This window comes from Heptranchias perlo, chromosome 5 (assembly GCF_035084215.1).
Source record: "Heptranchias perlo isolate sHepPer1 chromosome 5, sHepPer1.hap1, whole genome shotgun sequence".
NCBI classification, from domain to species: domain Eukaryota; kingdom Metazoa; phylum Chordata; class Chondrichthyes; order Hexanchiformes; family Hexanchidae; genus Heptranchias; species Heptranchias perlo.
The window spans coordinates 114504609-114531446 of record NC_090329.1 but is presented as its reverse complement, the minus strand read 5'-3'; the positions used below and the strand labels follow the sequence as shown (position 1 = coordinate 114531446).

Below are 26838 nucleotides of genomic sequence, written 5' to 3'. Positions count from 1 at the left end.
GGTGAGAAACTATTAATTGTTGGTGTTCAGAGAGACTTGGGTGTCCTGGTAGAAGAAACACAAAAAGTTAGCATGAAGGTACAGCAAACAATTAGGAAAGCAAATGGCATGTTGGCCTTTATTGCAAGGGGGTTGGAGTACAAAAGTAAGGAAGTCTTACTACATTCGTACAGGGCTTTGGTGAGACCTCACTTGGAGTACTGTGTACGGTTTTGGTCTCCTTATCTAAGGAAGGATATACTTGCCTTCAAGGCAGTGCAATGAAGGTTCACTAGGTTAATTCCTGGGATGAGGGGGTTGTCCTATGAAGAGAGGTTGAGTAGACTGGGCCTATACTCTCGAGTTAAGAAGAATGAGAGGTGATCTCATTGAAACATATAAGATTCTGAGAGGGCTTGACAGGGTAGAGGCTGAGAGGTTTTTTCCCCTGGCTGGAGAGTCTAGAACAAGAGGGCATAGTCGCAGGAGTCGGCCATTTAGGACTGAGATGAGGAGGAATTTCTTCACTCAGAGGGTTGTTCATCTTTGGAATTCTCTACCCCCAGAGGGCTGTGGATGCTGAGTCGTTGAGTATACTCAAGTCTGAGATAGATAGATTTTTGGACTCTAGGGGAATCAAGGGATATGGGGATCGGGCAGGAAAGTGGAGTTGAGGTTGCAGATCAGCCATGATCTGATTGAATTGCAGAGCAGGCTCGAGGTGCCGTATGGCCTACTCCTGCTCCTATTTCTTATGTTCTCATTGCTGAAATAATACAGCAATAACTAAAAGACTTCAGGAGGACAGACATTAATGGAGTGGGCAAATAGGTGGCAGGTGTAATTTTGTTTGGAAAAGGGGTGGTAATAAATTTTAGGTGAAAAAACAGAAATGGGCGTATACACGGAACGGAAAGATGTTGAAGGATGTGGCTGAACAGAGGCCTAGTGTTTCGATTACATAATTCCTTGAATGTATAAGCCATAAAAAGATCAGACAACGTTTTAGGTTTTATAAACTAGAACACGGTACTAGAGCAAAGAGGTAATGACGAATCTATACAATGCAGTGGCTAGGCCACGTTAGAGTATTGAGCAATTTGAGGCATCCCATTATAGAAAGGACAGTAAAACCATGGTGAGTGTTGCGTGGGTTCACTAGGCTAATGCCAGGGATGGAAAACTTGATGTAGGAACTAATTCTACTTGAGCAGAGAAGGCAGTGTTTGGGGTGGGGATTGCGGGTGGATGGAGATAAAATTATGAAGATGGTTTTTAAAATTTTGATGTGATGAATCAAAGGACTGTTTCTTCTGATTGGAGCATCAGTGACCAGTGCCATCAATTTAAAATGGACATGTAATAGGAGAGAAATTAGGAAATGCTTAGTGAGTTGGAACATGAGATGCTTTATCGCAGGATGTAGTTGAGGTGCAGATAATTGCATCTTTGGAGCAAAATAGTGGATAAATATTTGAAGCAAGTGAAGATTCAGGGCTTGTGGGGACAGCAGGGTAGTGGGATTAGTTTTGAATTGCTCTAACAAGAGCCAGCGCAGACATAATGGACCAAATGGCCGCTTCCTGTGATGCAAATCTCTATGGTTCTTTAAAACTAGTGGAGCTATCGCCTCCAGAACACTTGCAATTTTTCAAGATTCTGTGGATGTTTCAACTTAAACCGGTCTGCTACAAGTGCATAGTGTGTCTCCTTTCTCTGACCATGGCAGGGATGGTCCCTTTCAAAAGGTCATGGGTAGGAATGTCGATTTACTTTAAGGTAAGTACTTCTGTTAATCCATATATGTAGAATAGACTAAACCTAATTTCCTACGTAGTTCAAAATGTTTAAGTCACCTCTGTACAAATCTGATGCTTTCTTCCTTTTATTGTAATACATGAAAGAATAATATGAAGAATCTCTTTCTATATCTTGTTAAGGTTCATAGTTTGTTAAATTGGGATGAGAAATTGTATCATATTTGTATTTAAAAAGAATTTTTTGGATTTTTTTTTAGATTGGTGACAGCATTGTTCTCAAAGCCAGAGAGACCCTTGAGCGTGCAATAAAGTTGGTCAATGAGACAAAGAAGTGGGGAGCTCGTGTTGTATATGGAGACACTGATAGGTATCGACTGTTGATCAAGCTATAATTGACTACAATGTTAAAGAACTATTTAACAGCTAATATAACAAATACAATATTTCAGTGTAGTTAGTAAAGGTCAAAAGCAAACCACAAATGCTGGAAATATTGAAAATGATTGCTGATCAGCAACTGAAAGAAAAGTTAACATTTTGGGTATAACCTTTCATCAGAACCGATTTACATGTGGGAATCTGGTTACTACCCTGCAGCAATGATTGCTCAAATAGGGAACCTGCATTTTGATAGGCATCATTCAGATGTGAGCTTCCCATAAGGGACAAGTTGGCTAATATTGGATGGAATATTTGGAAAGGAGAGAAAACTAGGGAGCATAATCGAAGGCATAGCCATGAAAATGTTGATCTTGGGCCACCTTGCCTTAGTAACTGAGGAGATTTTTGGATGCCAAGACAGACATTATCACCCAAATTTTAAAAGTACATAAGTGTGACTTTGAGAATCTGTGGCATCAAACATACTTCATTTAAGATAAAAGCTGAAAATTCTGGAAATACACCACAGGTCAGTCAGCAACTGAAGAGAAAAGATTATTGACATTTTGGATGTGTAAACTTTCAGAACTGAAGACAAAGATAAACATGCCAGTTTGAGAATTTGAGTTCAATTTTTTTTAAAAGCTGGTATCAGTAAACATGAATCTGTCGGATTATCGTAAAAACCTAATGTCCTTTTAGGGAAGGAACCTTGCTGTCCTTACCTGGTCTGGTCTATATGTGACTCCAGTCCCACACTGATATGGTTAATTCTTAACTGTCCTCTGAAGTAGCCTAGCAAGCCACTCAGTTTTATCAAACAGTATCAAGGCAACTAGGGATGGACAAAAAATGCTGGCTTTCCCACGATGCCCACATCCTGAGAATGCATAATTTAAAAAAAACATGAAATCAAAGTTTTTTTTTAAAAAAAGAGAAAAATGACAAACGAAGAGAAGAGAGAGAATTGCCTGATATGCCAATCACAGTGAATAAATGAGTTAAATAACCTGCAAACTGCATAACAATTGTTAGACATTATAAAAGACCATAAAAAGAGAAAAATATATAAATAGTGGAAATTAATAAGATATTGGAGAGGCCCACACAAAGGTGGGGGTGGGGGCAAGCTGCAAATGCAGCAGATTTGAAATTAAAATTTTAAAAATGTAGTTGCTGTTTGTTGTGATTTTCTCTGAATTGATCTTGTTCTTCTGCAGCATGTTTGTGCTGTTGAAAGGAGCCACGAAGGAGCAGGCCTTTAAGATTGGACAAGAGATTGCTGATGCTGTGACTGCCACAAATCCAAAACCCGTGAAACTGAAATTTGAAAAGGTAAGGTGCCTCCTTCCAATAATGGAGGGAAAGTAGAGTACAAGTCGACCTGCATTACTCCACATTTCCTACTGGGCAAGTAGTTCTGCAAGACCTTGCTGAGCAAATTGCCTGATTGTAGTTTTGATCGTTTTTTTAAAAAAATTGCGGCTAGGTAATACCAATAAATTTCAAGATACTGATACATTTTCCTACTTCTTATTCTGGAGGGTCTATTATGGCTATTTTGAGAGGCTGCCTGGTGTAACACTGGGAGGCAAAGAACTAAGGTTAGAAATGGTGGGAGGTTCTAAGATTTTGTATGAAGGTTTCTCTTTTAAAGTTCACAAACTGCACATCACAACAAACTGACTTTTGTGACTGTTCATAATTGAACCATTTATCCTGGATGCGGTAGAATCAATCATAGAATCATAGAAAGGTTACAGCATGGAAGGAGGCCATTCGGTCCATCAAGTCCACACTGGCTCTATGCAAGAGCAATCCAGCTAGTCCCACTCCCCTGCCCTAATCCTGTAGCCCTGCAATTGTTTTCCTTTCAAGTACTTATCCTGTTCCCTTTTGAAGGCCATGATTGAATCTGCCTCCACCAACCCCTCGGGCAGTGCATTCCAGATCCTAAACACTCGCTGTGTTTTTAAAAAAAAACGTTTTTCCTCATGTCACCTTTGGTTCTTTTGCCAATCACTTTGAATCTATGTCCTCTGGTTCCTGACCCTTCCGCCAATGGGAACAATTTCTCTCTATCTACTCTGTCTAGACCCTTCATGATTTTGAATACCTCTATCAAATCTCTTCACAACCATTTCTGTTCCAAGGAGAACAACCCCAGCTTCTCCAGTCTATCTACGTAACTAAAGTCCCTTATCCCTGGAATCATTCTAGTAAATCTCTTCTGCACCCGCTGTAAAGCCTTCACATCTTTCCTAAAGTGCGGTGCCCAGAACTGGACACAATACTCCAGTTGTGGTCGAACCGGTGTTTAATAAAGGTTCATCATGACTTCCATACTTATGTACTCTATGCCTCCATTTATAAAGCCCAGGATCCGGTATGCTTTTTTAACCGCTTTCTCAACCTGCCCTGCCACCTTCAATGATTTGTGCACATATACTCCCAGATCTCTCTGTTCCTGTACCCCTTTTAGAATTGTACCCTTAAGTTTATATTGCCTCTCCTTGTTCTTCCTGCCAAAATGTATCACTTCGCATTTTTCTGCGTTAAACTTCATCTGCCACATGTCTGCCAATGCTGCCAGCCTTTCTATATCCTCTTGAAGTCTATCGCTATCCTCCTCACTGTTTACTACCCTTGCGAGTTTTGTCATCTGCAAATTTTGAATTTGTGCCCTGTACACCCAAGTCCAAGTCATTAATATCTATCAAGAAAAGCAGTGGTCCCAGCACCGATCCCTGGGAAGTACCACTGTACACCTCCCTCCAGTCTGAAAAACAACTGTTCACCACTACTCTCTTTCCTGTCCCTTAGCCAATTCTGTATCCATGTTGCTACTGCCCCCTTTATTCCATGGGCTGCAATCTTGCTGACAAGCCTACCATGCAGTACTTTATCAAACTCCTTTTGAAAGTCGATGTACACCACATAACTGCATTGATCACATCTGCCCTCTCTTCTACCTCATCAAAAAACTCTATCAGGTTAGTTAAACACAATTTGCTTTTAACAAATCCGTGCTGGCTTTCCCTAATCAATCCACACTCGTCCAAGTGACTGTTAATTCTGTCCCGGATTATTGTTTCTATAAGTTTTCCCACCACTGAGGTTAAACTGACTGACTGACTTATAATTGCTGGGTTTATCCTTGCATCCTTTTTTGAATAAGGTTGTAACATTTGCAATTCTCCAGTCCTCTGGCACCACCCCCGTATCTACGGATGGAAGATTATGGCCAGTGCCTCCGCAATTTCCACCCTTACTTCCCTCAGCAACCAGTATTCATGCAAAGGTGTTCGGCAAAACATTCTTTTATTTACTGTGCAACATAATGGTGTTGTAGCTCATTATCATTACCTGCACATGATCCCAACGTGATGAAAATGAGGCAGGGCTCTTCATATCCTCAACACTTTTTTCATGAAAACAATGCCTTTTAAGATTAGAAAAATTAGGTGTGCAGTTTCAAGAGTCCTAAATGAATGATTTTTTTTTTGCATAACCAGAGGGCTCAAATTCTAAACGTTTTGGGATTTTTTTTTCTTTTGCTCTAATAGGTTTATTTACCATGTGTTTTGCAATCAAAGAAGAGATATGTTGGTTACATGTATGAGAGTTTAGACCAGAAGGATCCTGTTTTTGATGCCAAGGGAATTGAAACTGTAAGGCGAGACTCCTGTCCTGCTGTTTCCAAGGTATGAAGTATTTTATTGATCTTATCACAATTCCCTTCATTCACCATACTGTTCCACCCCATTGATCGCACCAATGAAAGAAAATAATTTCAAAGTTCAAGCATTTTATTTTGATCTCAAAAACACTAAAGCTATTGAAATGTGTTTATACTAAAATAATTTTTGTATGTTATCTTAAACTGGTTTTACTTGAATATGATACTATGTTTTCTGTTTCTCATCAATGCAAGTGGCAGCAGAACTTGCGAATCTGTTTAGATGACACCCAAGAACATCATAGCAGAAGTGAAACCTTCGTGTAGTGCAAATTTTTCAGATTGAGCTATTGTGCAGACCATCTGAACCCAGGCAGATCAGAACAAGGGAATGCCCCTATACGACAGGAGTATTTTGTAGTCAAACATGTCTGTCAATTTGCGTATAGCAAGGTCCCACAAACAGCAAATGAGATAAATGATCAGTTATTCTATTTCTGGAGTTAGTTGAGGGATGACTGTTAGCCAGAACACTGGGAGAACTCCTTGCTACTCTTCAAATGGTGCTTGGCATCTTTTATGACCGCCTGAACAGGCAAATGAGGCTCCAGATTAATGTCTTATCTGAAAGACAGCACCACCGACCTTATATGACTGACACTCAAGTGTCACCCTAGGTCATGTACTTAAGTCTTGGAATGAGGCTTGAACCTGCAATCTTCTGACTCAAAGATGAGAGTGCCACTTTTTAATCAGAAATTCTGGTGGCTGTATTGAGAGAGGGTTAATACCACTTGACTTCTAGGCAAGTCCAGAAGTGAATGCTTACTGCTCCATAACCTCTTAAACATGCAACAGTTATCAATGGATTCTAATGGTGAAGGTGCACTGCTGTATCGCAGGTGAGATGTATAGTTCTCAGCTGACCTGGGTTTCTGCAGATGTAATAGCTATGGATAAATGAAACATCTTCTATTCTTTGTCTGAAGTCTCTAATGAGACTTGGATTCAGAGAAATAAGAACTCTGTACATGAGGGATATTAATTTGCTGTTTGAAGGGTAATAAGCCAATTAATTGATGACAACTCTGGATCAATTTATAACTTGAGTTGTTTTAATGAGGTTATGCAGATACATATATGTTCATGCACTTATTTTTGAAGTAAATGCAGTTCTTCATCAGCTTTGTGCATCACAGTAGTGTCTGCTGCTGTTTAACTTGTGCACCTTTCCTCAGATTCTAGAGCGCTCAATAAAGCTGTTGTTTGAAACAAGAGATATCAGCCAGATCAAGCAGTATGTTCAGAGGCAGTGCTCGAAGACACTGGAAGGGAAGGCCAGCATGCAGGATCTGACCTTCGCCAAAGAGTACCGGGGGAGTGATTCATACCGTCCTGGGGCATGTGTCCCTGCTCTAGAACTGACCAGGTGGGTCGTGCTGATGGGGCCAAATCCTAGAATATCCATTGGTATTAGAAGAGACTGATTGATTGCTGTTGGTTCTGTTGAGTGGCTTGAATCACAAGTGTGTGTGAACGCAGCATTTAGGCCAAAATAAGCCTATGGAAGTCTGAAGAAAGTGCCTCCCAGTTTATACAAACGTAAGAAATAGGAGTAGGAATAGGCCATACGGCCCCTCGAGCCTGCTTTGTCATTCAATCAGATCATGGCTGATCTTCGACCTCAACTCCACTTTCCCACCCGATCCCTTAATTCCCCTAGAGTCCAAAAATCTATCCATCTCAGCCTTGAATATATTCAATATCTCAGCATCCACAGCCCTCTGGGGTAGAGAATTCCAAAGATTGACAACCCTCTGTGTGAAGAAATTCCTCCTCATCTCAGTCTTAAATGGCCAACCCCTTATCCTGTGACTATGCCCCCTAGACTCTCCAGCCAGGGGAAACAATCTCTCAGCATCTACCCTGTCAAGCCCCCTAATAATCTTAAATGTTTCAATGAGATCACCTCTAATTCTTCTAAATTTGATCGAGAATAGGCCCATTCTACTCAACCTCTCCTCATAGGACAATCCTCTCATCCCAGGAATTAATCTAGTGACCCTTCGTTGTACTGCTTCCAAGGCAAGTATATCCTTCCTTAGATAAGGAGACCAAAACTGTACACAGTACTCCAGGTGAGGTCTCACTAAAGCCCTGTACAATTGCAGTAAGACTTTCTTACTCTTATACTCCAACCCCTTTGCAATAAAGGCCAACATGCCATTTGCTTTCCTAATTGCCTGCAGTACCTACATACTAACCTTTTGTGTTTCTTGTACGAGGACACCCACGTCTCTCTGAACAGCAACATTTAATAGTTTCTCACCATTTAAAAAAAATAATTGTGTTTCTATTCTTCCGACCAAAGTGAATAACCTCACATTTCCCCACATTATACTCCATTTGCCACCTTCTTGCCCACTCACTTAATCTGTCTATATCCCTTTGCAGACCCTGTGTCCTCTTTACTTTCCCACCTAGCTTTGTATCGTCAGCAAACTTGGATACATCACACCCTGTCCCTTCATCTGAGTCATTAATATAGATTGTAAATAGCTGAGGCCCAAGCACTGATCCTTGCGGCACCCCACTAGTTACAGCCTGCTAACCTGAGAATGACCTGTTTATCCCTACTGTTTTCTGTCCTTTAACCAATCCTCTATCCATGCTAATATATTATCCCTAACCCCATAAGCCCTTACTTTGTGTAACAACCTTTTATATTCCTACTGTGTAAACCAACGTACTGTGGTAAATTACATTTCAGAGCTGTGTGCCATTCTCTGGAGGATTTGTAATTCTAATCGAGTAAAAATGTTAATTAAAAGTTTAATTAGACCAGTAATAAAATCAGAAGGATATTTAAGTACAAGCACAGGAGCTAATGAAAACTTTGTTCTTTATCAGCACAATTACGACACCATTGAATGCAGATAGAATAGTTGAAATGTTAAATTAATATTAGTCGAAGTGTTCGAGGATAATACTAACTTATAATTTGATTTCTGTAGTGCAATCAGCATGCTGGAGAATTTTGAAATTCAATGTGATACAAGAACTTGATAAATTGGGGGGGCTTAAGACTAACAAATCTCCTGAGCCACATAATGTGCATCCCAAGTTGTTGAAGAAAACTTATTGAGTATTGGCATTTGTAATGGAAGAATCACCAAGCATTGGTGAGGTCAATTGGGACTAGAAGCAGGCAATATTTAAAAAGGATGATGGAACTGATCCAGGCAACTGCTGGCCTCGCCAGCGACGCCCACATCCCGTGAACGAATTTTTAAAAAACTACAGAGCTATTAGCTTAACAATAATAGGTAAAATAATGGAATCACTATATTCCATTATTAGATGAATCACTATATATTAATAATGATAAAAACATGATATGGATTTAGGAGGGGAAAATCCTGCCAAACAACTGGACTTCTTTGGAGATGTTATAGATAAAACATACTGCACTCAATAGCTTTGAATGATGTTGCCCATCCAGAATCCCAATCCTACCGTCTTCCCAATGCAGCATCTAGCAGTCTTTTTTTTTACAAACGTATGAAAATGACAGACAAGTAAAGACCAACTGGTTCATCCTGCCTGTCCCACACATCACAAACTCCCCACTCACCCAGAGCGATTGTAATTTCCTGAGAGAGGTGAGAAACCATATAGAAACTCAGGCCAATTCGGGGGCAGAACTGGAATATTCCTCACCGACCCTCTTAGGTGATCAAAACTACTCCAGGAGATCGCGTTGGCCCTGATTTACGTTGCAGGATACCTACCTCTTGTACGAGATGTTCTCCGCCCCAGCCAGAAACAGGTCCAGCTCTCGCTTGAAGGAATACAGCGAATCAGCAATCACCACACGAGCCAACAACCTGTTCCACTGGTCTGCTCTTCTCTGGATAAGAACAACCGCCTAAAGTCCATCCTAGTTCTGCCCATGTATAAATTGTAAGCGTGACCCCTGTTCCTCCCTCACCTATCCAGTTGAAATAATTAGTCTACATAAACACAACCTAGTCCCTTCATTATTTTATAAACTTCGGTCGAATCACCCGTAAGCCTATGCATCTCTGAAGTACACAGACCCAGCTCGTTGAGCCTATCTGGGTAACTGAGGTCTTTTAAACTGTGAATTAATCTTGTGGCCCTCCTTTGCACCCTTTCCAAAACCTCAATATTCTAACCGAGGCCTAACCAAGGTTTTGTACAAGGACACAATAGTGTGCTTTGTTTTATAGTTAATTGTCCTGTAAATACACCCTAGAACCCTGTTTGCTTTAGTTATATTTTTACTGCATTGGTCGTGAACCTTTAGAGATCGATGCACTAAAATACCCAGATCTTTCACCGATGGCTTGAATTCTTTTCCCTGTAGGGTGTATGTGTGTTTAGCATTTGACCTGCCCAAGTGCATAACGCTACACTTTTCTAAGTTAAACATCATTTGTCAAACACTGGTCCGATCTGCTTGTAGTAGTTAAGCATCCTCTACAGTCCTAACTTGCACATATAAAATTAGACCAGTTTCATGGCCTCACTCACTGGCAAGTTGTTCCATTGATCACCCTCTATTTAAAAAAGATCCTACTGGCACCTGTCCTAACTTTGCCCTTCACAATGCTGAACTTGTGGCCTCTTGTCCTGCTCATATCTAAAAGTATTCTTTCAGGTTTACCTTCCAGTCAGCATCTTGTATAAATTAGGTCCCCTCGGAGACTTTTTTAGCCTGAAGAGCCCTAGTATACCTAGTTGTTCCTCATAACTTATCCCTCTGACGCCAAGGATTGGCTTTGTTGCTTTTTCCTGTACTGCCTCTATGGACGGTCCCCTTATGTTGTGCCAACCACAACTTCATGCAGCACCATATTCAACGAGGCCTCCCCCACTTGTGATGTAGATTCCCTGACAACTATCCTCTACTTCCTTCCTTCTAGCCAGTTGCTGATCCACATCCATGTCTTGCCCTTGATACCTACTGACCTTGGTTTCTTATGCAGTACTTCCGCAAATCATAGAATCATCATAGAATCATAGAAGTTACAACATGGAAACAGGCCCTTCGGCCCAACATGTCCATGTCGCCCAGTTTATACCACTAAGCTAGTCCCAATTTCCTGCACTTGGCCCATATCCCTCTATACCCATCTTACCCATGTAACTGTCCAAATGCTTTTTAAAAGACAAAATTGTACCCGCCTCTACTACTGCCTCTGGCAGCTCGTTCCAGACACTCACCACCCTTTGAGTGAAAAAATTGCCCCCCTGGACCCTTTTGTATCTCTCCCCTCTCACCTTAAATCTATGCCCCCTCGTTATAGACTCCCCTACCTTTGGGAAAAGATTTTGACTATCTACCTTATCTATGCCCCTCATTATTTTATAGACTTCTATAAGATCACCCCTTAACCTCCTACTCTCCAGGGAAAAAAGTCCCAGTCTGTCTAACCTCTCCCTGTAAGTCAAACCATCAAGTCCCGGTAGCATCCTAGTAAATCTTTTCTGCACTCTTTCTAGTTTAATAATATCCTTTCTATAATAGGGTGACCAGAACTGTACACGGTATTCCAAGTGTGGCCTCACCAATGCCCTGTACAACTTCAACAAGACATCCCAACTCCTGCATTCAATGTTCTGACCAATGAAACCAAGCATGCCGAATGCCTTCTTCACCACCCTATCCACCTGTGACTCCACTTTCAAGGAGCTATGAACCTGTACTCCTAGATCTCTTTGTTCTATAACTCTCCCCAACGCCCTACCATTAACGGAGTAGGTCCTGGCCCGATTCGATCTCCCAAAATGCATCACCTCACATTTATCTAAATTAAACTCCATCTGCCATTCATCGGCCCACTGGCCCAATTTATCACGATCCCGTTGCAATCCTAGATAACCTTCTTCACTGTCCACAATGCCACCAATCTTGGTGTCATCTGCAAACTTACTAACCATGACTTTTGGAAAGTTGAGATGCACTATGTTGTATGGCTTGCCCCACCCATCAATTTGGAATATCACCTCCAATTCAATTTAACATCACTCAAATAAGCGACAGTGCAAATGAAAATGGGTATAAATTTGTAGGTTCTAAATTGGCTGCTTTTTGAAACCAAGGTATCTGCCACTGAGTGAGGAAACACAGCTAGATCTGGCAAAATCTATCCCTTCTAAAGTTGTTGGCTGTCATTGGGTTATTTTCATACTGATACCGTTCCATTTTGCTTCTGATAGTTGATTGTATTAGTTTTCCAATTACTGAGGTCAGTCGAATGGGCCTGTAGTTGGACTTGCCTCTGCCACCTTTTATGAATATGGGAACAAAATTTTCCTATTTCTAGTGTGTTAGGACCTTTTGCCTCAAAATAACCATGTGCTGACTACATTCTTGCTATTACTGTATTGAAAGAATTCCCAATGATTTTTTTAAAAACTTTTGAATTCCACATGAAATACTTAAAGTTAAACTAAAAGCTACAGGATGAACATGGCACTGGATTAAAAAATAAGAAATTGAGAGTACCAATGAGTCAGATTGGGTGGGGTGGGGGTATTGAAGGGAGTGCTACAAGGCTCAGCACTCACTGCCTGTTGTTTCTAATCCTGAGCAACAAAACCAACTGTGAACTGGTCATGTTTGATGACCACCAAATATGGAGAGTGTTCGAGACAGAGCATGCAGTAAAAGGACTTGGATCAGTTATGCAAATGTCAAATAAGCTGGGCATAAATATACAATTGACAGATTGTAGGCCTCAGATGGAGTTCAGAGTTGTGTTCAACTCTGGGTGCCACACCTTAGGAAGGAGATTTACTAGAATGGTATCAGGGATGAGGGACTTCAGTTACATGGATAGACTGGAGAAGCTGGGGTTGCTCTCCTTAGAGCAGAGAAGGTTTAGAGGAGATTTAATGGAGGTGTTCAAAATCTTGAACGGTTTTGATAGAGTAAATAAGGATAAACTGTTTCCAGTGGCAGAGGGGTCAATAACCAGAGGACACAGATTTACGGTGATCGGCAAAAGAACCAGAGGCGACATGAGGAAGTATTTTTTTAACACAGCAAGTTATGATCTGGAATGCACTGCCTGAAAGGGTGGTGGAAGCAGATTCAGTAGTAACTTTCAAAAGGGAATTGGGTAAATACTTGAAGGGAAAAAATTTACAGGGCTATGAGGAAAGAGCAGGGGAATGGGACTAAATGGATAACTCTTTCAAAGAGCCGGTACAGGCACATTGAGCTGATTGGCTACCGGGAAAAAAAAGTGTTCATAGTAGTAAGAATTTGAAACACTTTAGCAGGTGAGGTTAATGGAGGCAAAAATATTGGGATTTGTCAAAATGCAACTAATGTAGATACCATGATGGGGGAGTTAATGTATCACAGGTGTGAGCTTTGGGCTGAATAACCTTTTCTCATCCCTGACTCTTGTTTTATATTTTGTAAGTTACTTCTAGTTCATAGAAAACAGTTGCTGTTAAAGCATGTGCAATGGGCCTTACATAGCGCATTTACTGAAGAAAAGGAATCCTGTTTTAATGAGGCTTGTGGGGAACCACATTACCCCGACAGTAGCCCTGCATTTGTCAGCAGCATCCTAAATTAAAGGTGGTGCTGCTGCTGCTTCCAGGGAAGCTGAGACACAAGACAGGCTTCCAGAGACTGTGCCACCAATGGTAATATAAACACTGAAGCAGAGGCAGCCACATTTACTGGCACCAGGGGTTGTTGCTGTTCCACCTGCAGTTACGCACATGCTTTCTTTGGCCTTGAGAAGTGTGCAGTGGCCAGAAAGATTATCAGTGACTTTAACTTCAGAAAAGTCTTAACTGTATAAATGGGAGAGATTCCAAAGCACCCTGAGGCCATATCAGTGAGCTGTAAAATGTTCCTGTTTGACACTGCTCTTGATGAAGAATAACTGCTGTAATATCTTGGCTTGCATGTCATAAAATGGACTTGGTGTTAGGACATCAAACGCTATCAGCTCCAGTTGTAAACATTTGAAAAAAAAATTGCTAAGAGCAATTGACGTGCTGTTGTAAATAGAGTGTAGCCTGTGATGAGAGGTCGCGTTCCGATGTGCAAGTACACATTGTGTCTTTTTATAGAAACGATGAAACATTGGGGGGGGGAAGGTGAGAAAGTTGATCCTTAATATCTGATTTTATTATATATTCTACACTATTGTACTGTTTTTGTACTTTGAAATGCTTTTTTTTAGTATTCTGTTGCTCATTTTAAATCTCTAGCTCGCATCCCTTTTACCTAATAAGTTGCAGAAGAGCAATCCCAAAATGACTTCCATATACCGTGTTTAGGCTATCATTTGCATCACTGTCCTGTTTTTCCTTTTGAAGATTGATTTGGAAAACTGAGACCCAGGTCACTATATACCACTGAGCCTTGAGAAAATGGGAATTATAAGCAATATAATAGATTGTTCTTCAGAACGGCTCCTGCAATTTTTAAAATCTTAGTGGGCCTGGAAATTGGCTCTGGCCAGTTGCATGTGTTAGTGTGCTTATATCACTGTGCTATTTTGTGTTACAACATTAGCAGACTGACAGTGAAATGGCTCCATGCATTTAGTGGACCCGAAAAGGGCGCAGTACAACTGACTGCAAGATCCACAAAACTGAAGGGTTTCACCCTACACGATCTCGATGATCTCCTCCAGGCCTATATGCCTGCATGTACCCTCCGGGTCTCCAACACTATCCCACTTCTCATGCCCCAGCAACTGCTCCTTCAGACCCTTGTTCCCACCTCTGCAACTCCCTCCTTCAATGTCTGCACCTTGCCACCTCCCTTCCTGCTTTCAAAATCCTCGTTAAGCTCCATGTCCACTGCCTGTAAAGTTCTCTGAGGGGTTTTTGTGTGCAGTGAGTGCTACAGAAATGTACGTTTTGTTTAATAGCACTACTGTAAGGTATGCGCATGTGTTGTTTTTTTGTAGCTTTTTTTTAAGCATATGGCTGAAGGACACTTTCACATGAAGCCACCTGCTGGTTGATGCAGAATCTGCATTTATATCTAATGAAGCATTGAAGCCATTTGAACTGGAAAGTTCTAAAATTGATTTCTATTGATTCCACTTAACTTTTGTGCATTAATATAAAAGGCCCTTTGGATCCCAACGATGCAGTATCAAGTAAATCCTGATCAGTGTCTCTAGGTAGAGGAAATATTGGTCGATGCTCATGATGTTGGGGTAAGTTTTAACTCCACAAATTGCTAATGGATATCTTGTTCCTAACAGGAGGATGCTGTCGTATGACCGGCGATCTGAGCCTAGGGTAGGCGAGAGGGTCCCTTATGTCATTGTGTATGGAGTGCCAGGGGTGCCTCTCATTCAGCTTGTCAGACGACCGATTGAAGTCCTGCAGGACCCCAGCTTGAGACTGAATGCTACCTACTACATCACCAAACAGATCCTGCCACCCCTCAACAGGATTTTCTCTCTCATTGGTGTGGACGTTTTCAGCTGGTACCATGAGCTACCCAGGGTGAGAAGCAATGATATTTCCCTACGCACACATTAGATTTGTAATGTTTTGTTTAGTTTGTACTGCTGTGGCCACTTGTATAGCAACACCGTAAATGCATTCCAAAAGAGACTGTTTATAATTTCCCTACACACAAGAACTGAAGAAGGGGACATACTTTTTAAAGAAAAAATGTTGCTTTTTCTTTCAAAATTAAAATGAAAATTTATGTTGTTGAAATCCAGTAGCTAAAGTGTAGGAACGACCAATAGCTTGCGTTTCAGTTCTTAAACCACCAAGAAGGGGGACAGAAATGAAGGTAAAGACAATAATGCAAAGCAGCCCACAAAACGCTGTTGTTCTGAAGCATGCAACTCTGCATTATTGGAGCTATTCCGCACATTGGGAGCTAGTCTGTCCCATTCTCTCCCACTTCCCCTGCGGCTGTAGTGACAATGCCTGCTCTTTCACCACCTCCTTCAGCACCTGCTTTCATCGGCTTTTGGTTTTCTTCATTGGCCCATGCCCCCTCTGGCCCTCTTGGTCAGTGTGACCCTTGGTTACAGCGTCAAACACGGTAGCCAACTTGAGCACAGCAAAGTCCCACACACTGAGATAAATAATCAGTTAATCTATTTTTGGTAGTGTTTGAGGGTGAAATGTTGGCTAGGACAGTGGGAGAACTCCCTGCTATTCTTAGAATAAGTTTTTTTTTAAAACTGACTAATTGCACAATCTTCCTGCTGTTGAAAGATCAAAGGTCAGTGCTCCCTCAATGGTCCAGTGGGTAAATGCGCCACTTGGTATGGTACTGAGACATGTAAACAGGAAGGCTCCAAGTTTTCAGTCCTATCCCTGCCCGAATTTAGCTAAGGGAGCAAGCAGTTTGTTGTTGAATTGGTCTCTGCATCCCTGGGCTATGGTGGGGGTGGGGGGTGGGAATTGGTCTGTATTCCGGCTCCTGATTGTTATCCAGTGAGCCCTGCTAGAAAATGTGAACTTGTGATGGTCACCCACAATCAAATAGCTCACCAACACTCCAGGCTCACTAGTGAGGAATGGGCGCTCGGGCTAGCTGATAGAGGGCTGCTAGTAACCATGAAAACCAAACTCTAGTGGTAAATGATTTACTGTTGTAGCTACCACACCATTCAGGTGCACACATCTTACAGTCCTGGATACAGTTTCACAAAGACCCATGTTGAAAATGGGTCTTTCATTTGCTATTCCCAAATTGGTTACCTTTTCTCCAGGATGCTGGGTAGGGTTACTTAACAGCAGCGCAGTGCTTCAATTTTGAGGAGGGGTATGACCTGTAGTACTAGGCTGACACCGTTGGAAGGCACCGCTTTTTTCAGGCAGGCATGGATTCTGTGAGCAAGGTGTTGGGTGATTGTGGTCGCGATCTAATGCAGGATAATGAGGTGCCTTTGAAACGTAAAAATAATCAAGAATTTGGAACCTCTCACTACTTTATACCTTGTTATAAAGGCGCACAGGGCTCAGGCTGGCTCCAGAATTGGCCATAGTCTATCCTTTGGCCAGTATAAATCATCAGATGTTGTATTCCACCTGCCAAGTCCATCTATCTCTCCCAACTTCACCTGCTCAGTTTGGCCGTGTCCTGTTCCCATATGGTATATCTGTCATTGTACCCTCACCCACAAATAATGGACCCGCTACATATTTCTTTTTAAATCATATTTTTCCATTTAATGGTTGGACTATTATAAGTAATACTTGTGTCTAATTATAAGTGGGTTGCAATTTAGACTTTAGATCCATCTGGATGGATGGCTGCACATGGTGTGGGCAAAACAGGAACAATGCCAATAAGTACGGGTTATTAGTACAGTTCATGAGGGCATATTCCTGAAACTGTGCCCACCTTATGCTGCATGCCCTCATTAGGACAGCTGAATCTGCTCTTGCCTTGCATATACTGAGCCTGGGTTACAGCACTGTGACTCAGTATATCTGTGCAAATCGTCTGTCCTTGTTAAAATGACAGTCTAATTCATGGTGGGTGTGAATGTGGCGTACTTCTAGAGCAGAGTACAGTTAATAACTCGGCAGCAGCATTGCAATATATAGCACAGAACCAACAATGTAGCCAATGCTGCAGGTTTTTTTTTGATCGTACCGCTGCCCTCGCCACCACCAGCTGTACAAATTGTAAACTCGCTCTTTGCCAGCTGCATTGTCACACCTGTCATCTCATTTGGCTTTACCTGCGTGCTTTAAAAGAAACCATCTCTTCATTGGACGGTTACTGTCCGAGTGAAAAGTAACGGATTGAAGTGATCTTAAAACTTTGTATTTTAAAATTATCTTTAGGTGCAAAAGGCGTTTTCAACAGCTCGCAATGAGCAGGATGGTCGTAAAGGCACCATCTCCCAGTATTTCACCACCCTGCACTGCCCAGTCTGTGATGAGCTGACTCAGCTGGGCATCTGTAGCAAGTGCCGAAGCAATCCTCAGCAAGTCGCTGTGATCCTTCATCAGGAGATTCGGGAATGGGAATGGACACATGCTCAGCTGCTAAAGGTACTTTTGCTGAGTTACGTGGCTGCAAATTAAACTGATGCTCTGGGTAAAAACCAGGGACTAAAACAATAAAGTACTGGATCAAAATTTACCTTTATTCAATATTATCCTCTTTGGATGATGTTAACTAACAATTTTATCAAGAGAATGAACACTCAACACTTGAGCCTGGATTTTCCTCCACTATCCCACCCAATTTGGGCAGAAAAGTGGGGAAAGTCTGATGACTAGGTCGACCAGTGGCTCTCTGCCCCAACCTCAATTTCCCTCTCCCTGCCACTACCCCAGGGATGACTGCAAGGCTTCACCTGGCAGGGCCGAGGGAACTGGGGCGGATGACCAGGAGATCTGTTGCACACCCGGATTCTGCCTCCCCACCAGCATTCACATGTATTGGGTGGAGAAGGGGTGGCCACTATCAGGGAAGGAAAGAGCCATGTAGCGTCCTCCTCTCACACCATTTCATCCCCAGCGCATAACTTTGGTGGGACAGTTGTTTCAGTCTTCGGGACTCTTCTGCCCCTTTATTGTGACTCTCGCCTCATCTAGTGCTGCAGCGGTGAAACTGTTACCGCACCGCTCTCTTTCCCCTCGGGGCCACTGGTACGCTCCTGCTTGCTGCCAGGAATCCCGCCCGGAGCCCGTCATAAATAACTGGTATGACCCTCAACCCAGGAAACTGGGTCGGGATCATGACAGTAGCGGGGTGGTGGATGGAAGTTCTGCCGCAATCCTGTAGGGGTGAGTCAAGGAAAATCCAGCCCTTAATCTACACTGCGTGGGGTTCATATCAAAAAGAACCAGTGCTATTAAAACTATCTGGGATGTTGCCCACTTCCAATGATATAAATAGTCTACACAACCATAAGCAACCCTGATCGAAAGTTGCCTATTTTAATAAATGGAGATTAAAACAAACCGCAGTAAATGCCAGATGTAGTCCAAATGTTGGTAACGTGCAGCACATGCAACAGCATTGCAGACTCTTTGCCAAAACCCAATGCTTTTGAAAGGTCTACACCTGAAATCTTTTGCTGATGCACCCGCTATGTATTTTCAGCACTTTCTGTAAATAAAAGAATTCACTTACTTTTCTAGCTGTATTTAGCTAATGGTATACTGTTCCAAACATTGCTTAGTGTCTAATTAGAAATAAACTTGCATTTATACAGTACTTTATCATATTGAAACTTAAAGTATTTTACACAATTAATTTTTTTTGCAGTGGCTGTTGAGTAGACAAAATGTAGCAACCAGTCTACACCAACAATATCCCCTAAACAGCCATGTTTGTTAGTGATACCGGTTGAGGGTGCAATGTTGGCCAGGTCACCAGGATGTCTTCTTTGCCTTTGTATAGTACCACGAGATACTTTAATATTTACCTGAACCACCAGAGCAGGCAGGTAGTGTCACTTCAATATCTCATCTAAAGAATGAGACCTTTGGCAATGCTCCACTTCCTGGAGTGTCAACCTAGATTGTGACCTCAAATTCCAGGTATGGAGCTTGAGCCCTAATTGGAAGCAATATGTTTGTCGTGGCAACAACAGCAACATCTTGCATTTATATAGCAATCTAACCGAGAAAAAAAGCCCCACGGTGCCTCACAGAAGTGTGGGGGGGGAGAAAAAGAACTCCGAGCCGGAGAGGGTGATATTAGGATGGGTTTAGTTGAAGAGGTAGGTATTAAGGAGTTGGAGAGGTTTAGGGAGGGAATTCTAGTGTGGGGCATGGAGGCTGTGATAAAGGGAGGCGGGATGCACTTGAAGCCAGAGGATTGAAGAGTTCACCCAAGCAGACTCGGGACCAATATCCTCGCGGGGGCATTTGCTAGTTCTGTTGGGGAGGGTTTAAACTAGTATGGCAGGAGGATCATCACATCATTCACCTGACGAAGGGGGAAGCCTCCGAAAGCTTGTGAATTTAAAATAAAATTGCTGGACTATAACTTGGTGTTGTAAAATTGTTTACAATTGGCAGGAGGATGGGAACCAAAGGGCAGGTACAGATAGGACAAATTCAGATCAGGAAACGGGAAGCAGAAAAGCAGTTAGTGACGTAGTTAACGACTCAAGGCAAAAGAAGCAAAGGTTAAATAGTGTTCAGCACAGGAATTTGACGGGGTTAAAGGGTATATACTTCAATGCAAGGAGTATTACAAACAAAGCAGATGAGCTAAGGGCACGTATAGACACGTGGCAGCATGATATCATTGCTATAACGGAAACCTGGCTTAAAGAGGGGGATAATTGGCAGCTCAATCTCCCTGGATATAGAGTTTTCAGGCAGGATAGAGTGGGTGATTTTTTTTTAAAAAGGAGGGGGGGGGTAGCATTATTGGTTAAAGAATCAATTACATTTGTGAGAAGGGATGATATGCTAAATGGATCATCAATCGAGGCCATATGGGTTGAGCTAAGAAATAACTGGGCAGTTACACTACTAGGAGTGTACTATAGACCCCCGAATAGTGAAAGGGAGATAGAAGAACAAATATGTAGGCAAATTTGAGGGCAATAATGGGGGACTTCAACTACCCTAACATCAACTGGGATTCAAACAGTGTGAGGGGCACAGAGGGCCCAAAATTCTTGATCGGTGACCACAAGAACTTTTTTAGCCAGTACGTGACAAGCCCAACAAGAGGGGATGCAATTCTAGATTTAGTCCTGGGAAATGAAGATGGGCAAGTGGGTGAAGTGACAGTGGGTGACCATACTGGGGATAGTGACCACAATTCAGTTAGTTTTAGCATTATTATGGAAAAGGACAGAGTTAAATCAGGTGTAAACGTTTTAAATTGGGGGAAGGCAAATTTTACAGAACTAAGAGGTGATTTGGCAGAAGTGGACTGGACACAACTACTTGAGAAATCAGTGGCAAGCCAGTGGGAGGTACTAAAAAGTGAAATTCTACGGGTACAATGCAGACACGTCCCCTCAAAGAAAAAGGGTGGCACTGCCAAATTTAGAGCCCCCGGTTGTCTAGAAGTACACGGGGAAAGATAAAGCAGAAAAAGAAAGCTTATAACTGTCACAGAAAACTAAATACTGCAGAAAGCCTAGAAAGTACAGGGATGATGTAAAAAAGGAAATAAGGAGAGCAAAGAGAGGGCATGAAAAAATATTAGCTAGTAAGATTAAAAAATGTACTGATAAAACATCTTTGGTTAAGAACAAGAGGATAGCTAAGGAAAAGGTGTGATCTATCAGGGATGATCAGGGTGACCTGTGTGTAGAAGCAAAGGATGTGGGTAGGTTTTTAAATGAATATTTTGCCTCCGTATTCACAAAGGAAAGGGATGTTCCAGACATAGTAGTTAAAGAGGAAAGGTGTGAAATATTGGATAAGGTAAACATAACGAGAGAGGATTTACTAGAGGGACTGGAATCCTTGAAAGTTGATAAATCACCAGGGCCGGATGGATTGTTTCCTAGGCTATTGAAGGAAGCCAGGGAGGAAATAGCGGATGCTCTGAGGATCATTTTCCAATCCTCACTAGATACAGGGGAGGTACCGGAGGACTAGAAGACTGCAAACGTAGTACCATTGTTTAAAAAGGGTACGAGGGAAAGGCCGAACAATTATAGGCCGGCCAGTCTTACCTCAGTAGTGGGCAAACTATTAGTTTATCCTCTCAGTATTGATTCTATCACTTGGAAAGGCATGGTTTAATCAGGGATAGTCAGCATGGATTTGTTCAGGGAAGGTCATGCCTTACAAATCTGATTAAATTCTTTGAGGAAGTGACCAGGAGGATTGATGAGGGTAATGCAGTGAATGTTGTCTACATGGATTTTAGTAAGGCATTTGACGAGGTCCCACATGGCAGACTCGTCAGAAAAGTAAAAGCCCATGGGATACAGGGAAATGTGGCAAATTGGATCCAAAATTGGCTCAGCAATGGGAAATGAGGTAAAAGTCGATGGATGTCTTTGCAAATGGAAATCCGTTTCCAGTGGTGTGCCACAGGGCTGTGTTGGGTCCCTTGCTGTTTGTGGTATATATTAATGATTTGGACTTGAATGTAGGGGGCGTGATTGGCAAATTTGCAGACGACACAAAAATTGGCCGTGTAGTTGATAGTGAAGAGGATAGCTGTAGACTCCAAGATGATATCAATGGGTTGGTGGAGTGGACGGAAAAGTGGCAAATGGAGTTCAACCCGGAGAAGTGTGAGGTAATGCACTTGGGGAGGGCAAACAGTAAAAGGGGATACGCAGTAAAAGGGAATATATTGAGAGGGGTAGAGGAAGTGAGAGACCTTGGAGTGCATGTGCACAGGTCCCTGAAGGTGGCAGTACAGGTAGATAAGGTTGTGAAGAAGGCATACGGAATGCTCTCCATTATTAGCCGAGGTATAGAATGCAAAAGCAGAGATGTAATGATGGAACTGTATAAAACGCTGGTAAGGCCACAGTTGGAGTATTGTGTGCAGTTCTGGTCACCACATTACAGGAAGGATGTAATTGCTCTGGAGAGAGTGCAGAGAAGATTTACAAGAATGTTGCCAGGGCTTGAAAATTGCAGCTATGAGGAGAGATTGGATAGGCTGGGATTGTTTTCCTTGGAGCAGAGGAGGCTGAGGGGTGACTTGATTTGAGGTGTACAAAATTATGAGGGGCCCAGATAGAGTAGACGGGAAGTACCTGTTTCCACTAGTGGAGAGTTCAAGAACTAGAGGACATAGATTTAAGCTGATTGGCAGAAGGATTAGAGGGGACATGAGGAAAAACTTTTTTACCCAGAGGGTGGTGGGTGTGTGGAATTTGCTGCCCAAATTGGTGGTAGAGGCAGGGACCCTCAACTCTTTTAAAAAGTACTTGGACCTGCACCTAAAGTGCTGTAAGCTGCAGGGCGACAGACCAGGTGCTGGAAGGTGGGATTAGAACAGGCAGCTGGTTGTTCTTCGAGCCAGCGTGGACACGATGGGCCGAATGGCCCCCTTCTGTGCTGTATCTTTTCTATGGTTCAGAAGTTGTCGTGTCAGATGAGGTTACAGAGCTACGGATTGGCAAGACCATGGATATAAATAATGCTAATTACATTATTCACCTTTGCTGTGGCTAGTTAAACCTTTAACTTGCTTGTGTGTGCTTGAAAGTCATGTGAATGTGAGTTATCACAAGTGTGTAAGTGTGCAGTTCATGAGGGCACTCACCTGAAATCTCAGCCCACCCACAACTCTGACAGGATTTGAGTCACTCTGCTGAAGTGAACCTCTTTATTTCCTAATTCGCAAGGCGAGATATTGAGAGAAAGCTGGTTTAGTTTGTCTGGATCTCAAATAAGAAAACTGTCGTGAAAGCACAACCTAAGGTGACTGCTAGATGGGGCAGTGGACTCTGAGCATATTCAAAAAAGGCAGATTTCTGACTTGCCATGGGACAGAGTGTGAGGAATGGACTTACAGCAAGAGGGAGACAAAAATAATTTTGAGTCTTGAAAGTTGGCCTAAATAATGAGATGAGCTGGATGGGGTGTGAATGACTGACTGTCATTCAGCTGGTGCAGAAGGAGGAAAGCAAATAAATTATATTCCTCAGAGGTTTATTTGTGTCTGTTAAAAACAAATTTTTAAATCAGTTCTTAGGCCATAGAATCTGTGGGGTGTCGAATTCAAATTCCTGGGATTATAATTTTCGAGATTCTGGTTGGGAATTCAGCATTCCTTAGACTTCTCGGCTTTAAGTCATTTAAAATGTTCTGTTTCCTTGATGTAAAGAATCTTACAAAACCAGGTTATAGTCCAACAATTTTATTTGAAAATCACAAGCTTTCGGAGGCTTCCTCCTTCGTCAGGTGAGTGTGATTGCCAACCCCAGTCCATCACCGGCATCTCCACATCCTGGTTCCTTGATACAGCAATGAGTGAATTGAATTTTATGCCACCAGGAATCTACAGTGTTTGGCAGGTCATAAGGGTAACTGCAGAAACACATTTGAGTTCTGTCCCTGCTCCAGCCCTGCCCTCCCAGTCTGCCAGCTAGAAATTGCTCAGCTGGTGGTGGTGGCAGCACTCCCCTCTGAGTCAGTCAGTTATAGATTCAAATGGCACCCCAGGACTTGATCTAAGCTCACACTCCAGCACTAAGGCAGTGCTGCTGCATCTTTTGGCTGAGATATTAAACCAAAGCATCGTCTATCTGTTCAGATGGACTGAAAAGAATGTATGCATTCTTTGAAGAGCAGGGAGTTCTCCTGATGCCCTGGCCAACATTCTTTCCCTAACCAACGCCACTGAAACAGATTAAGTGGTCATTATTCTTGTTTAAGAGCTTCCTGTGTGTATATTGCCTGTCGTGTTTGCGTTACATAGAATCATAGAAGTTACAACATGGAAACAGGCCCTTCGGCCCAACATGTCCATGTCGCCCAGTTTATACCACTAAGCTAGTCCCAATTGCCTGCACTTGGCCCATATCCCTCTATACCCATCTTACCCATGTAACTGTCCAAATGCTTTTTAAAAGACAAAATTGTACCCGCCTCTACTACTGCCTCTGGCAGCTCGTTCCAGACACTCACCACCCTTTGAGTGAAAAAATTGCCCCTCTGGACCCTTTTGTATCTCTCCCCTCTCACCTTAAATCTATGCCCCCTCGTTATAGACTCCCCTACCTTTGGGAAAAGATTTTGACTATCGACCTTATCTATGCCCCTCATTATTTTATAGACTTCTATAAGATCACCCCTTAACCTCCTACTCTCCAGGGAAAAAAGTCCCAGTCTGTCTAACCTCTCCCTGTAAGTCAAACCATCAAGTCCCGGTAGCATCCTAGTAAATCTTTTCTGCACTCTTTCTAGTTTAATAATATCCTTTCTATAATAGGGTGACCAGAACTGTACACAGTACTCCAAGTGTGGCCTCACCAATGCCCTGTACAACTTCAACAAGACATCCCAACTCCTGTATTCAATGTTCTGACCAATGAAACCAAGCATGCCGAATGCCTTCTTCACCACCCTATCCACCTGTGACTCCACTTTCAAGGAGCTATGAACCTGTACTCCTAGATCTCTTTGTTCTATAACTCTCCCCAACGCCCTACCATTAACGGAGTAGGTCCTGGCCCGATTCGATCTACCAAAATGCATCACCTCACATTTATCTAAATTAAACTCCATCTGCCATTCATCGGCCCACTGGCCCAATTGATCAAGATCCCGTTGCAATCCCAGATAACCTTCTTCACTGTCCACAATGCCACCAATCTTGGTGTCATCTGCAAACTTACTAACCATGCCTCCTAAATTCTCATCCAAATCATTAATATAAATAACAAATAACAGCGGACCCAGCACCGATCCCTGAGGCACACCGCTGGACACAGGCATCCAGTTTGAAAAACAACCCTCTACAACCACCCTGTCTTCTGTCGTCAATCCAATTTTGTATCCAATTGGCTACCTCACCTTGGATGACATTTCAAAAGTAATTGGCTGTGAAGTGCTTTGGGATGTTTTGAAAGGTGCTGTATAAATGCAAATTTGTTCCTTCTTTACTTGCCTTCATTTCCACTGTCTACCTCTCCCTTCTCTGTCTCTATATGTGTCTCTCTCTCTTTCGCCCCTCTCCCCATACCACTCCCTCCCTCCGCTCATAAACGCACAAGGTAATGGTTTACAGAAAATCAGCCACCTGTAATGTAGCTAACATAGCTTGCTTGCATCTGTGCAGCCACACACTATTCTGTGGTTCATTTTCTCAACAGACTAGCTGTTAGAAAGCTTTTGCCTTCTTTTGAATCTCTGATTACTCATAGAAGTCTCTTTGTTTTTAGATTTGCAGGAATTGCACAGGCTGTGTGGACAGACAAGTTCAGTGTGTCTCGCTGGATTGTCCGGTTCTGTATAAGCTGTTCAGCGTAAGCCGTGACCTTACTAAGGCCCCTTATCTTCGTCAGTTGTTGGACCAGTTTTAACAACTCTAATCCACTCGGCATTGGCGGGCACTCATTTTCAGTTTGTGCTCATCTGCATTTTCATTGTGTGTGCAGACATCTTGGTCATGGTGAGATTACCATGACTGCAAAAGCTGAGCTTTCGTAGCTATCTCAATTGAAGGGTTTTGCCATATCAATTTTGAGTGTGAACATTACGAAATCTATTGCAATGCAAAGGGTCAATTAAGTAATCGTTTCACTTGTTGGGAGATCATTTTTAAAATAAAATTGTGAATCTGTCTCATTTCCATTGTGATGGATGATTGAACTGCCCTGTAAATAAATGTACAGTAATATTTCGTATGCAATTATGGTAAGTGGAGTTCAGATCTATGGGCACTGAAATGTGGGTAATTAACAACTGTGGTGCAAATTTCAAGCTGCATATGTTTACAGATGATTTTCTACAATATATATTGAAGTTTTATGTGTTGTATGTTTTGACAACTTTTCTCTACTATATTTTTTGTTTACCTTTTAATAGTTGCTTTCTCTAGTGTGCACCGTACTAAACTTGCAGTACAAAATGTAGCAGTTTGTTAAAAGCACCGTCATGTTGATGTTTCTGGGTGCTTTGCTACGAAAAACAATCATGGCTAGACACAAGATTTTGGAAACAGTGCTGTGTGGGGTTGTTGCAATATCTTGATTATTTATTCGGATTATATATTATGGCACTTCATATCTTTTTTAAAAGTTTATATTGTTTTCAAAGAAAAGCTTAACAGTATCATTACATCATTTGATTTGCCAAAATTTGTACAAGAGGCATTTTTTTTCAATGGTTGTAAAACTGTATTGAAATATAAAGGAATTATATGATCCTGTTTATTTTGTAGCTTCTGATTTGTTATACTCTACTAATCATCATGAACCTGGACTTTATTTTAAAACTACATTTGTTTGATACTGTCACTAAATTAGAATAAATCAGAATTAAAAATTTACCTTGTTTAAAATACTAGGTGTGTTTTGGAAAATGAGTGTGTATGCAAGGATTGGCAGAGACCATGGGAACTTGCACTCTGGCATTCCTCAAGTC

General features: G+C 42.0%; 1 protein-coding gene across 2 annotated transcripts in view; it reads left to right on the top strand.

Moving 5' to 3' along the window:
* Nucleotides 1–26623, top strand: part of rev3l (REV3 like, DNA directed polymerase zeta catalytic subunit) — a 153695-nt gene extending 127072 nt beyond the window's left edge. For both annotated transcript variants that reach the window (XM_067985058.1, XM_067985059.1), the window contains 7 exons: nucleotides 1997–2106; nucleotides 3341–3455; nucleotides 5687–5824; nucleotides 7038–7228; nucleotides 15075–15321; nucleotides 17638–17847; nucleotides 25635–26623. In XM_067985058.1, the coding sequence (XP_067841159.1) occupies nucleotides 1997–2106; nucleotides 3341–3455; nucleotides 5687–5824; nucleotides 7038–7228; nucleotides 15075–15321; nucleotides 17638–17847; nucleotides 25635–25775 (1152 nt within the window). In that variant the 3' untranslated portion in view covers nucleotides 25776–26623. The remainder of the gene's footprint in view (nucleotides 1–1996; nucleotides 2107–3340; nucleotides 3456–5686; nucleotides 5825–7037; nucleotides 7229–15074; nucleotides 15322–17637; nucleotides 17848–25634) is intronic.
* The last annotated feature ends 215 nt before the right edge of the window (nucleotides 26624–26838 follow it).